The sequence below is a fragment of the Meleagris gallopavo genome, chromosome 13, assembly GCF_905368555.1.
Source record: "Meleagris gallopavo chromosome 13, MGAL_WU_HG_1.1, whole genome shotgun sequence".
Taxonomy (NCBI): Eukaryota; Metazoa; Chordata; class Aves; order Galliformes; family Phasianidae; genus Meleagris; species Meleagris gallopavo.
In genome coordinates, this window is record NC_139416.1 from 5,921,986 (window position 1) to 5,936,351 (window position 14,366).

The following is a 14,366-nucleotide window of genomic DNA, read 5'->3' on the forward strand; positions in this document are numbered from 1 at the left end:
TGGCTCCGGGCAGGATTTCCAGCTCGTGTTTGAGCGCGGTGTGCATGTGGAGAGGGGCCGTGAGGAGAGGCGCGCGCGCGAGGCGGGCTGTGAGGAGAGGCGCTGCGAGGAGAGGGGCGCCCACGCGACCGTGAGGAGAAAGGAGGGCAATAGAGGCTGAGAAGGCTCTGCAGAAGCAGCACCGCTGTGGAACAAGGCCGTGCAGACAGAGCCGCTCGGAACAAACACCGCCCGACCACGGCGCACGGCCCCGCCGCTCGGGAGCCGCCACCCGCTTCTGCGCCTGCGCCAGGATTTGCAGGAGCACCGCCGAGCGGCCGGGGGGCGCTGCAGGGCCGCGGCTCCCCGCGCCGCCTCTCGTGCCGGGTGCGCGCGGCGCCGCTGCTCGGCGGGGTCGGTATCCGCCCCGGCAGCGCGGTCTGTCGGGCCGCCATGGGGAAGAAACACAAGAAGCACAAGTCGGACAAGCACCCCTACGAGGGTGGGTGAGGAAGGGGGTCGTGAAGCGGGCGCCGAGCCTCGGGTCCGCCGGCCGGGCCCAGCTGAAAGGCAGAGGGAAGCCGGGGCCGGGCGGAGAGCCGCGGCCAGGCCTGGGCACCCGCGGCCGGGCGGAGAGGGGAGAAACGGCGCGGGGGGGGGCCGGGGTTACGGGTGTGCAGGGCGGGGGCGGCGGGGGGACGGCCGGGGTGCGGGTGGAACGCGTTGTCTGCGCCGCTCAACGCCTCGTTTCCCTGCTGCGTTAAAGAGTACGTAGAAAAGCCGCTGAAGCTGGTGCTGAAAGTTGGAGGGAACGAAGTTGCCGAACTGTCCACTGGAAGCGCGGGACTCGATTCCAGTTTGTACGAGGACAAATCCGAGCATGAAAAGCACAAGGACAGAAAAAGGAAAAAGAGGAAGAAGGGAGAAAAACAAGTTCCTGGAGAAGAGAAGGAGAAAAGAAAGAGAAAAGTTAAGGTATGCATTCGTGCTTTTGTATATTAGCAAAAAAAAAAACCAACACCGCCATGGAAGAATACCTTCAACTTTGCCTGCCCCTATTAGCAGACAGAGAGCAGGTATGCCTGCCTGTAACTTGTACCCTTAGTCATAGAATGTTTTGGTTGGAAGGGACCTTAAAGATCATTTAGTTCCAACACCTCACCACCCTCTGATTAAATACTTTTTTCCTAACATCTAACCTAAATCTCCCCTCTTTTAGTTTAAAGACATTCCCACTTGTCCTGTCACTATCAGACCGTGTAAAAAGTCGGTTTCCCTCCTGCTTGTTAGCTCCCTTCAAGTACTGGAAGGCCACAATGAGGTCTTCCTCAAACTTTCTCTAAGCTAAACAAGGCCAGCTCCCTCAGCCTTTCATCATAGGAGATGTGCTCCAGCCCTCTGATTGCCTTCATATGCTGGAGTGCATTCAGACTCCGTGTATTGGTTTTGCCAATTCCTTTGTTTCAGATTTTCTAGAAAAAGGTGTGAAAACTCATCTCAAATACTGGCTAGCGTAAACACAGAAAGTTAAAAGCAGATATAAATGCTGTGTCTAAATAAATCGATTTATATAAAATAGAATTAAGACATCACTGGTTCTTAAGAAGAAAATGTAATTCCCTTTTGGGATTCTTTACCTAATCAGTATTTATAACACATTTATTTGAAGGAAATGGTTACAATCTCATTTTAAACTTCCACCTCTTTCTTACTAATTTTTGTATAAACTTCAGAATCATCCCAGAGGTATCACTGGAGACAATTCTCTGTGTGGAGGCATTCCTGTCACGCTCTAAAGCTGTGTGTCATGTTTAAAAAAAATAAACGTTCAGTGATAGATTGCAGTGTATGCTAAATTTTTGTATTGACCAGTAGATGGAGACAGTACATAAAAAATGCAGGGTTTCTGAAGCCTTATAAACATGGTGTGCTTTTTGTGGTTTGTTTTGTTTTCATTGTGCAAGGTTGTTTTGAAAAATCTGGAGTGTTACGTGCAGTCATGATGCTGGTTTTGCAGGTCCTGAGGTTTTATAGCAATTTTTCTCCTTCTAGGAGGATAAAAGGAAACGCGATCGAGAACACCCAGACAGTGAGGGAGAGCAGGAACTGAAATGTCAGACCCCTATCAGATTGGAATTATCACCAGAGAAACCATTAACGAGTACTTTATCAAAACAGGAAGGTAGAAAAAAAAATCTTTAGTGAATTCTAATTTTCTTCTACTGACTTGCTTTTTATTTTTGTTTGTATAACAAGTATCTCGACATTTTTTGTCATCCCCATGTTCTTCTCCAGCTCCTACAAGTATTGAAACTGTTACCATATACTTGTTTTGAAAAAGTAGTATCTACTGCCCCTGTCAGTATGTGCAGAATGTTGAGGCCAATGAGAAAAGTTTATCTACATATCCTGTTTTTTACCACTGTATTTGTTTACGCTGAATTCTCAAGTAAGATCAATTTTGTTTGGTTGATGACTAATATCTTGGAAGTTCAGTATCACTTGCAGTCAGTTCCATTTCATATCCTTCCTATCCACAATTCTTTTTGGTCTAGAGGTGGAGCAGACACCACTTCAGGAAGCTCTAAATCAACTCATGAGACAGCTACAGAGGTAAGTATCCATGCTACAGGCTTTCAGAGCTGCAAAATGAATTTAATGTACATTAAGGGAAAAGGCCTATAAAAAGTTTAGTTAAAATATTACTGGATGAAACATATCATATTACTGGAAAATTAGGTATATTCCCTATATAAGAACTTTTTTCCCAGTGAGGTTGGAATAAAGTTACCAAAACTGTAATTTCATTTCGATACCTTGAGTTCTCCAATTTTTTACTATAAAAAGGAAGTACATACTTCATAAATGTAGATGTGTCTTATTAACCAAATATATTTTGACTAAAATAATCAGATTTACAGAAGCAGTTCCTTCAAGTAAGCTCTGGTTCAAGGCATTCCTTCTTAAAGTCAAGAATTACTGTACGTCTTATAGTGATTTTAGAAAGATCTTTATTTTACCAGATTAAGCTCAAAATGTTGTTTGGAAGGTATCTGCTATCAGGTTTGGGAAACTGACAGCATACTATCAAAATGTGTGTCTACACACACTTTGCAGCTAGGAGTGAAAATCCTTAAGTCATAACTAACCCACAGAGAAAGGCCCGAAACAGCAGTGGTTTCACCAGCATGTACTAACAGTGAGGAATTCAGCAGCATTGGCGTGGGAGGCCAGTCTGAAACTGCAGAGTTCAGGGGAAAGGGAAAAAAAATAAAAATCAACAGTTCTGGAAGATAAATTCATACCAAGTTATCAATCTAGCTTTATCCCAAGGAGAGAATATCAGGGAATGTTTAATTTTAAATAAGCTGTTAAAATTGTGTAAGCTGAAAATGAACATAACTCTGAATACATGTTCTATTGTAGCTTTTATTCCCTTCCATTAATTTCAGAGTAAGCAAGCCAGTTAATGAATGACAAGTATACATTCTTATCACATTAATTCCCTTTGTTTTATGTTGACCTAATTTTAATTAAAAAAAAAAACATGAAGAGAAAAATCTCAAAAGCATGTTACTTGTATTTTTCTTTTTAATCTTCTTGGGGATAGTTACCAAAATGTAGAACTAACTTCTAAGATATTTTTGTAGCACTTTTCTGGTATCTGGGTTTGCTTTCCAGCCTTTAGAAGTGAAAGACTGTGCTGACAAGAGCCATTTCTGGCTTCATGTTTTTGATTCTTTTTCAACTTAGTCTGTTCCTTTCTATTTAACTCTGAGCTCAATATGTTCTTTGTTATAAAGTTGAAACATAAAAATGTCCTTTCATATCTTAACAGAAAGGATCCAAGTTCTTTCTTTTCATTTCCTGTGACTGATTTTATTGCCCCTGGCTACTCCATGATCATTAAAAATCCAATGGATTTTAGTACTATGAAAGAGAAGATCAAGAACAATGGGTACCAGTCCATAGAAGAATTAAAGGTAATTCTGTGAATTTCATTTTGACTGCAGAGATGGATTGCGTGCAATTTGCTTGAGCTCTACAATTTTAGGATAATATGAAGTTGCCAAAAAGAACCAGTACTTGTGCCCGAGGAGATGTTTCTTATTGACTTTTTTGTGAGCAGCTAAGTTGTGGAAGAGAAGAGGAAGCATACCTCTGGTTTGTAAACATGCATTTCAAGATGGCATAGATGTTTTCATTTCTTATGCAGGATTATATCAGCTTGTCCATCAGTGTGTCAGTTTAGATCTTTACTTAAGAATGAAAACATTAGCGTTTGTAACAGACCTCCCAGAAAAACAAGGAGTTGGGTTAATTTGCCTGTCAGTTACTTCATCATTGGCATCCTGTCACCTCAGTGTTAGCTGCTCAGCTTATCTAGGGATGTAGAACCACAAGTAGCAAAGGCCAGATTAGCTCAGTCCTGTTCACAGCAGGCACTTAACCCTGTGCTGTAGTGTCTAGTGGATCGAAGGCCCTGAAGGTATTGTGTATGCAGGGGCTGGGGGGGGAATTGGGGTCATACTTTCAATTACTACTTTGTAGAACAGTGAATGAAGATGCTTATATGTTCTTATACATTTCTATGCAGTAAAAGGTTATAGGCAAGGAAACTGGCCTATTATTAGACATCATGAGTTCACTGGTTTTTATTTCGTCAAAACTTAGTCAATATTAACAGCTGTGCTTCTCTGTAAGCAAAAAAGAAAGCAGGGAAAAACTACGTTGCTTCACTGTTTCTCTATCAGCACCTGCTGATTTGTCAGGGAGGTGGGTAATTTTATTTAACAGGGCTTGCATAAAAACTTTAAAAATTAGGAGCAATACTGAACATTTAGGAATGTTTTCAAGGTGTTTACAGGCATGCTAGTTTTGAGACTTGAGTCTGATTGACATGCTTATTTCCATTTACCCTTTCAAGTACTCTTAATTAAAACTTTTCTTTGAAATTCTTTTTCACTAAAGCTCTAGATGCACCATTTGCAACAAGGATTATAATGCAGCATATTATAAAACTTTAACTTTCATTCCAAAATTGTTTGTACAGGATAACTTCAAATTGATGTGTACTAACGCAATGACATACAACAAACCAGACACTATTTACTACAAAGCTGCAAAAAAACTGCTGCACTCAGGGATGAAGATACTTAGCCAGGTAATAAAGGATACAAAACAAAATATTGGAAAAAGAAAAAAAGAGCTTCTTGCTTTCACAGAGTTGCATCACAGAATTGTAGGGGTTGGAAGGGACCTCTAGGGATCACTGAGTCCAGCCCCCCTAACGCAGGCTCCCTACAGCATGCACAGGTAGGCATCCAGATGGGTCTTGAATATCTCCAGAGAAGGAGGTATTACCAGATAACTTGTTTGCATTTAATATTTGATTTTTCTAAATTGCCTTTATACTTGCAAGCAAGTAAGAAAGAACTAAAGTTAAATTGTTCTTTGTGGTTAAGTTGTGAAAAGATTAATGTAAGCAGGAAACAGAAGGATTCTATTGTGTTTTTTAGGAGAGGATTCAGAGCCTGAAACAAAGTATAGAATTCATGGCTGATCTGCAGAAGACAAGGAAACAGAAGGACAAGGTAGAACTGCAGCTAAGTGGAGAAGATGAAAGTTGTTCTGGAAAAGACAAAGGAGAACCTGTGGATGGCGACATCAAAGCTTTCAAAACACCTAATAAGGAACACAAAAAGTGAAGTATTGTCTCATTAATGTTTAGAAGATGCACCCCTTTAATGCCACTGAAATAAGCTGACTTACTGGGGACTTGGAGGTGTGGTTTTCTTTGGTATACTGAGTATACTCTAACAGTCCATCATCTCAAGGGAGTAACATTTATGTAAAGTCAGAGTACCAAAATAAGAATATTTGTCTTTTATATGATATCATCATGTTTCATGGGGATAATCTTTTACTGCTCAACAACTCCATTTCACTTATTTTCTGTTTTTATTAACAGTTACTAGTTTTAGTGTCTGTTTCATGTAAATAGTACTGTTTTGAAGAAAACTTGCAAACATGACCTTTTAAGTATCTCCTTACAAATAACTTTTCAGCTGATTTCAAGTTCCAATTACTATTTTTTGCATAATACTTATAAACGTGTAGCTACCAAATATTTACTTTCTAAGTAACTTTTAATGCCTAGAAACATTTCTTTTAATGTTCAGAAATACTAGGGACTTCATTTTCCTAGTTTTGAAAGTATAGGTACTAAAATACAGAGTGTGAAACATTTAATTTTTACCAAAAACATCCTAGTTTGTTTTGTCAGAGTAATGATGTAAATTTTGACATGCCAAACTATGTCCACCTGTATGGTTGAATTAAGCTAAACAGATACTTTTACCATCACTATCATAAAAAAAAAAAAGCATTCATGGGTTTAAGTCTCTGTCACATTTTCTCCTTCTTTATTAAATAGTCCTATTAAATGCATCTTTTTTTTTTTAATTGGAGGGGAGCTGTCTACAAAAGCAGTTTGCAAAAAGAAATTATCCACTGTCCTGTTCCTGATACTTAGCCATTTGTGTCTGTTACAGCTATTAACTAAGATATATTGGTTTTATTCATAGGAAGGACAAAGACCTACTTGAAGACAAATTAAGAATCAATAGCTTGGAAAGGGAACAAGAGCAGATTGATCGTATTGTTAGAGAATCTGGAGGAAAGTTAACAAGACGACTTGCAAACAGCCAGGTAAATCACTTTTTCCTGAACTGGGCTCAGGTAGCATCACTGAAACTCAAGGCACGCTCTTAGTACAGTTTATATCATTTTACACACGACTGATAATGTCAGGGTAAAGGCAGGAGGCAGGAAGAATATCAGTCAAATGCATGCAGCATGTCATCAGCAGAGCAAGTTCATCTTACATTTTCAGAATTCTTAGATAAAGTAATAGAGGAGGATGAATGCTAGGAATTTCAAGAAAAAAAACTCCTACGTTTGAAGCATCCACATATCTGAGCAAAGGAGAAGGAATCCAGTTTGGTAAAACTGGGCCTGTTTCTACCAAGTATGAGTTACATATCTTATTACTTTTTATAGAAATGTTATTATTTATTGTAACTTCTTTATCCCTCGTGCCTAGATCAGTAACTGTTATCCAGTGAAAGGCTTTTTTACAAAAAAAAAAAAAAAAAAGCAGTGTTCATTTCTAAATCTAACTTGATCTTTCCAAATCCATTTTAATTTCTATGGATAAGACAATTTTCATTAGCTGTTTCTATAAATTTAAGGACTGTGAATTTCATCTGGTGACGTAAATCATAATTTTATTTCAGTGTGAATTTGAAAGAAGAAAGCCAGATGGTACAACAACTCTGGGCCTTCTTAACCCAGTTGATCTTACTGCAGGAGGTAAGTTTGCATGGTTCAGGTAACAAATCACACCAAAATGTTCTACTGCTTTTTTTTCTGCTGGTGTAGGTGGTCAAATGCCTATAGTTCTTAATAGTCTGATAATCTGAATTTAAAAAGCTGCAGCTGGTGGAGGCAATTGGGGCTGCATTGAGGAGCAGTTGGAAGGAACCATCAGTGGCCAATCCTCTTCCATTTTGCATGAGTTGTTTGTGGGAGATGCAACAGAGCTTTCGCCATGAGAGAAGAAACTACCAGCCTTATGTTAGGGTATTTTTAATTCCTGGACTCCCCATAAGTCAGGATCAAGTAGAGTGCAGTCTGTTGACCCAGAGGATCACAGATTCCCCAGAACTGGGAATTGTCCGAGTTCCAAATGACTTTGTCTCATCACTGCTGTCTGTGTAGTGTCACTAACTAGGGTACAGGTGCTCAATTATTTAACTGTCATCTTACTGCAGAATTGAGCTGACTGTCTACATTAGACAGAAACTATTCTGAAAACTTCTCAACTGCTCTTATTTATGCAGTAGGAAACCTCAGCAAGACAGTGCAGCTTTTGTTAGGGGAGGCAGGAAGGAAGAAAACTAATCCTTAACCAGTGTTACCATGTAACCAGTGCATTATCTTGGGTTTGAATTCATATTTAAAGTTACGTGCGGTCTTTAATATGAAGCAGTTGAAGAACAATGCTCTGAGTTGTAGCCAGAAATTTCAGACTAAACAGGATGCAAGTATTAAATAAGTTTGGACATCTTCTTGTGTCACTTAACAGTGCCTTATTGGTCTTGTGTTTTGATTGTATGCTATTGTAGAACCAGGTTACTGCCCTGTAAAACTGGGTATGACAGCAGGAAGACTTCAGTCAGGAGTTAATACATTACAAGGGTTCAAAGAAGATAAAAGAAACAAGGTTACTCCAGGCAAGTGCTGATTGATTTATTTATTTTTGAAACACTATAAATCCTCCTTGTTATATAAACAAAATATGTTGATCTCATTACTAGTACTCAGTTTGGAACTTTTCTTTTTATAATAAAGTACATCTTTGCATGTATTTATAGCATGTCTAAAGAGCACACCACAAAATGTAGCTTAATTTACACATACAAAAGGGGAAGCGTATTCAATAGAAGATTGATCTAGATTGAGAACAGAATCAATACCAGAGAGATGCAGGGGTTTCTGCTAGCTTTGAAGGAGCATAATGGGGAACCTGAGAACCGGTTACCAGCACCAGACTGAGTTTTCTTATTGGGTTAAGGCATACAATATTATTAATAGAACATCTATAACTAAATATGCATTTAAAATAGGCATTATTAAAAAAAATTTGCAGGGTGAAAAGATGGTATTCTATGAATATTTGTTTTCTTCTTAAGAAATATGTTCTTAGTTTCTTCTGAAGAATTATTTGACAATCTCATCTCACTTTTATCTAGTATGTGCATACCAGAGGTAATAATTAGTACTGTTGTTATTCATTAGTGACATACTTGAACTATGGACCCTACAGTTCGTATGCTCCGACATATGATTCTACATTTGCCAACATCAGCAAAGAAGATTCTGACTTAATCTATTCAACCTATGGGGAGGACTCTAATCAGGGATCATTCAGGTAATCAAATAGCTAGAGCATGCATTACAGTGGTTGTGTATGGAAACAACATGCAAATTGCTGCAGTATGGACCATGCCTGTGCTGCTGAATGATGTCACTGTGTCACATGTCTTACAGCTTTTTGTTTAGTAGTTTTAAAAAATGTCTAATCCCTAATGTTAAGTGTGTGTAATGCTGTAATGTGATGGAAAGCAGTGACAGCAGGGTAGCAAAGTCCTAGGCTGCACCAAGTGAGGACTTGCTCAAATACAGCAGCTGTGGGCACAGAAACAAATAAAAGAATCTGCTTACCTTCAGAAGGCCTCAGGTATACAGGGATCTCCAGTGAGACACCCTCACCTCCACTGCCAACCCTTAAATGAGGTCTGGGAAGGGGTGGATCCTGGCTTCACCCCTTCCACTCACTCAGGTACATTGCATGCACCTGAGCTCCCCTGGGTTGGCCCTGTCTTCCCACCAGGTGCTCAGTCACTGCTTCAGGCTACAACTTTCACTTCTGCTATGCTGTACAAGTTTGCTTTCAGTTTAATGCAGCTGCCTGAAGATGCAGATTTTTGTTTTTCAATTCTTGAATCTGAATGTGTTCCTAGGCTACAACAGCTCTAGGCAATACAAAAAAATAGCAAGCCAGTTAAATTAAATTCTTTGCTACTTCTTGTGTTTTCCATGCTGTAGACATTGGTTAGCCTTTACCTAATAAAACTTTTTTCTCTTGAATACAGAAATAGTTGTCTTAACTATCTTTTGATCTTCCAGTATTCATGAATTTTTGATGAAATCGCAAGATTATCCTTTCTTAATGGCTGATAGCTTGCTTGATGTTCTAACTAAAGGAGGACATTCAAGATCTCTCAGAGAACTAGAAACGGTAAGGGTGAACTTGTGAGTTTTCTAGTCGTTATTCCTGGTGCACAAGCTATACAGCTAGAAAAAGATGACACTGATCCTAATAAGGGGCTCCCTTTTTAATGGTGAAATTTGAAAGTGAAGACACCTGTCTCCAGCGAATAGGTTTTCTAGAAAGATATTATGATAGTTTGTTAATTAGAGAAATGTGAAAATCAAATATTGTAGATGGAGCCAGAGTCCCATAGCCTTTGTCCATCCGTTCTATTTGTGCCAAATACAGTTAGTAAGAGAACAGCAGTGCTCAGCTTAGAGACAAGGTGATCACCGTTTTTTGTTTGTTTGTTTCCATGAGAAGTTTAGCACACTGCTAGCACCACTGCTTATTTTAAGAGAATATTAACTAATTTTTATCATTAGTTAGTGCAGTGCTTTTAAACTCAAATGTGTGCTATGGAAAAATAGTAAGAAACCTGTGAGACTTCAGTATCCACATATGCCAATGAGACTGGAATCAAAGGGACTGTTTTGGTGAGCAAGATATGGGACTGAATTCATGAATCATCAATTAGTTGTGTATCTCCAGAAAGTAGTTAGCCCATCTACTGCTTTAGCCTACTCTGACTTGAATGAACACTCCCGTAATAAACAAATAATAGGTTTTTAGTAATGATTTGTAGGTAAGTGAAACTAATTCTGGGAACAGCTCACAGAGCAAAGATCAGACCACCAGTCTCCAATTCAGACCTTTAGACCATTACAAGTTTATCACTTCTGTTGTACTCAGTGGTGCCACTGGCTTACAGGGTTCCATCACTGTTGTTGCAAATATTAAAAGAAATGCAGTTATGTATTGAAACAATGTATTTCAGCCTGATTGCCATGCTGCTTTTTTTTCCTTTTTCCCTTTGAGGTGGTATCACTGGGGAAAAACGTGGATGTTTGCAGAGTAGTAAAATGTGTACTATAACAATATATTTTGGTAAAAATATTGGTATCTGAAAAAAGCTGTGTAAAAACAGCTGCTTTGTAACTTGGTTTTACAGAGAGAGCTTGCATCATGTACCTCAGATTAAAACCACCACATTGTAAGATTCACTTTGATCTTAAGGAAAAGATTAGTTTTAATGCCTGCTTTAAAAATCCTTTCTGTATTCAGCCCCTGGAGGAGGATGAAGGGCCCCATGAAAGAAGTGATGCATTAAAAGAGGTAAGGGTAAAATTTTTATATCTGTAAGCTGCTCTAAGAAATGCATGTCTAACACCTCACTTATCCCAACAGCCAAAACCCCTGCAGGTTATGAAGCAACACTAAAACTTTGCGTGTAAAGATGCTCTATGTCACTTCTGACAAATGCATAGAGTCACAGAGTTGCTCAGGTTGGAAAAGACCTTAAAGATCATTGAGTCTAACCACAACCTAACCATACTATCCTAACTAACAACTCTCTGCTGAATCAGCGTAGGCATCGAGAGCACAAGAATATTGTAAAAGTCAGTCTTACATAAATTTGACTGTGTCAAGAAAACTAGAAAAAAATGCATATATATTTGTGATTGCTTGACCACTGACTCGATCTTCTGGTTGGAAGCTGTAGTTGTACCATTCCCCCTAAAAACCTGATTTAATATAAGGTTGTAATAAGTGTGAAAGACAGTGATACATAGCTCCCTTTGGGATAGTTTCTTAAGGAGCTTGTGTCCCTGTAGGCATGCAGTGTAGCATTGCAATCATTTCACCCAACAAATTTTGTTCAGAGAGAAAGTGTAATAGTACAGGGAAAGAGCTGAAGCCTTCATTTCCTGTCAGTTCCCCACTGGTTTTAACTTTTATTGTCAGATTGTTCATCAATTCAGTCTTCGGTAAGCTCATGTTTGTAGTCTGGTTGCTTTTGCTGGTGTTAGTTTACTACATCATTTGTGCATGGCCCCACTGTTTTTGGCACATGCCCATTCCTTCCTATCTAAGTATGAAACATAATAATGGGCTGAGTAGCTAGAGAGCAATGAATGTTTTATAGGGTATCATTACTGCTGGGTTTTTTTTGTTTTTGTTTTTTGGAGCTGACTAATTTTAATTAACTTAGCATTCTGATTTACCCAAGACAACTTTGCTGTTTTGAGGATGATCTAAATATTGTCTGAATTATTACTTGCTCTTTTTAGATTATGGAAATTGATATCGCTGCAAGATTGGATTCTGCTCATAATGACAGACTTACAGCCCTAAAAGCTGTTACAAACTTTGGCATGCCTATGGAAGAGTTTGATTCTGAGGGTAAGTTAGCACAGTACTTGCAATTTTGATATGCATCTTTAACTTCTAATGAAAGGTAGTTAATGTTCTCAATCTCTCTGCACAGTCAGCCTTAGTGCATTTTATATCATAAAGTACAGGTACTCTCTTTACTTAGTCACGGACTTTTCTTCTATAAACAGAGGCTGAAATCTTCCAGAGGAAACTTGATGAAACAACAAAGCTTCTGAGAGAACTTCAGGATGCTCAAAATGAACGACTAAGTACAAAACCACCCCCTAATATGATTTGTCTTCTGGGTCCCTCTTACAGAGAGATGCACTTGGGTAAGTATATTTCTTCTGCTCATTCTTGCATAATTGATGAAGTCCCGACTTACATCAAAGCAGAGGTGTAACAGAGTGGAATCTGTGTCCAGTTTGATGTAGCTTGTGAATTTATTTTTCATTTTTTGTATGGAAAGCCAGATGGAGGTTTTAAACAATAACTACAAATAACTGAGCTATCTTAAAATTATAGTTTTTTTCAATGCCACAGGGCAGATGATAGCCAAGCACCTCTAACTTCACGATTTTTCCAACGTCTCTGAACAGATGTTTCTTACATTTTACCAAGTTTTTATTGTAAGGATAGTTTTATTCCAGGTTTGGTCTATTTTTATTATGGCAATTCACAACAATCATCTATTTATTTATCTGAGCAAAACTCCTTGTCTCACTGATTTGTTATACAGGTAATGGAAGCCTTCCATGTTAGACTATGCAAAGGGTGTCTGTTCTGCAAGTAAAACTAAGTTGTGCAGTATCAACTGCAGTGTACGTGATCTGAAGTAGCCAGCTCACTGAGAAAAGATAAAATGCTACCAGTGTTGGTCCAGTTGCATTTGTGTAATTAAACACTGGTTATAAGATGAAAGACTCATGTCAGCAATTTTGTGTGTGTTTGTGTATGCAGCTTACAAGTACATCCACTTATCTTTTTTTAGCGGAGAGAGTAACCAACAATCTGAAGGAACTGGCACAACAAGTGACTCCAGGTGACATTGTTAGTACATATGGAATCCGGAAAGCAATGGGAATTTCAATTCCTTTACCTGATACAGAAGACAGTGGGGTAGATTTGACAGATGGTGAGTATCCAAAACTGTTGTGTAGCATCTGTACAACTAAAACAAAACCACGATCTGCAAATCATTAGAATGGCTTGTGGTACAACTTACAGTACCTAGTTTCAGCTTTTTTTAAAAAATTGTGTTTAATGGAAAATTTCTGTACTTGATCTCAGTTCAAAATTAATCTTTTGGATATATGGAACTTTGGTTCAATTACTCAAAATAGTTATTTTATCGTTCATCTTAAAGCATTGCCAAATTTTAAAGCTTGGCACTCCATTAAATTCTAGTTTTTCCATTTAGAGTGAAGTTACAAGAAAAGAGTTGAAATTACTCACTTGCTGAAACGAGGACATCTTGCTCCCTTTTTTGCCAGGCTTTTAGCTGTGCTCTCTTTTTGCTTCCTTTGGCCAGCTGTAGTGCTTTTCTAGTTGACAGCATCAACTCGTTTATCTAGCAAGAACCACTGATTGTGCTGGATTAGGAGTCTGGTCAGTGGAAAATATGAGTGCCAGAATCAAGATCTCCCCCTTGTGGCAGTGGCTTAATAGGTCATGTAAACTATGAAAGCACACCTAAAATTTCTTCGTACTCATTTTATAAGGCAGGTAAGAATTCTGTTTCAAGAAAGATAACGCAACAAATTTACTCAAGTTGTGGCTCATAAAAGATTTTAGTTAAAAAGTTATTAAATAAGAACCAGATTGCTTCAATGAAACTAGGAAATCCAAACAATTACTGAGCAATTTAGTTTTCATAGCAGTGTACTGCAAGAGAGGCCACATAACAAATGCAACTGAAAAAAGACTCGTGGACTAACAGAACACACACTGTTAACTGAGGACTGCCTACACAAATAGCGAGTGTCCGAGAAGTTTTGTGTTGTCTGTGCACTTCTGTCATTGAAAAGTGATAAACATGCTAACTGACCTGGTGTCTGTTGCGAACTTTCAGAGTTTCAAGAACCCAAAAAGACTGTCACCATCACTGAAAACGAATGTGGTCCAGTTACAGTCTGAAGCGTCAGTTAAGTTTACAGGTGTTTGTTTGATTCTATTTAAGAACCAGATAAACGTCCTTCAGGTGCATTCACTGGGCATGTGTATATTGTGTGTTAAAGAAACTACTTTTGTTTATTAAATTTTGGAACCGAAGAGTTTTGAAATTGAGTTGTTT

General features: G+C 38.7%; 1 protein-coding gene across 2 annotated transcripts; it reads left to right on the plus strand.

Moving 5' to 3' along the window:
• Positions 1 to 312: 312 nt before the first annotated feature.
• BRD7 (bromodomain containing 7) lies at positions 313 to 14,344 on the plus strand. 2 transcript variants are annotated; one of them, XM_085235117.1, is made up of 17 exons: positions 314 to 481; positions 746 to 954; positions 2,032 to 2,161; positions 2,535 to 2,592; positions 3,818 to 3,962; positions 5,033 to 5,143; positions 5,499 to 5,683; positions 6,567 to 6,690; positions 7,278 to 7,353; positions 8,169 to 8,276; positions 8,842 to 8,974; positions 9,733 to 9,844; positions 10,982 to 11,032; positions 11,989 to 12,100; positions 12,262 to 12,405; positions 13,065 to 13,208; positions 14,145 to 14,344. In XM_085235117.1, exons 1-17 carry the CDS (start codon positions 433 to 435, stop codon positions 14,207 to 14,209), a joined length of 1,956 nt encoding a protein of 651 aa, XP_085091243.1. In that variant the 5' UTR covers positions 314 to 432; the 3' UTR covers positions 14,210 to 14,344. The 2 variants fall into 2 exon arrangements, with proteins under 2 accessions (XP_085091244.1, XP_085091243.1); XM_085235118.1 differs by lacking the exon at positions 5,033 to 5,143 and having other exon boundaries at positions 313 to 481.
• The last annotated feature ends 22 nt before the right edge of the window (positions 14,345 to 14,366 follow it).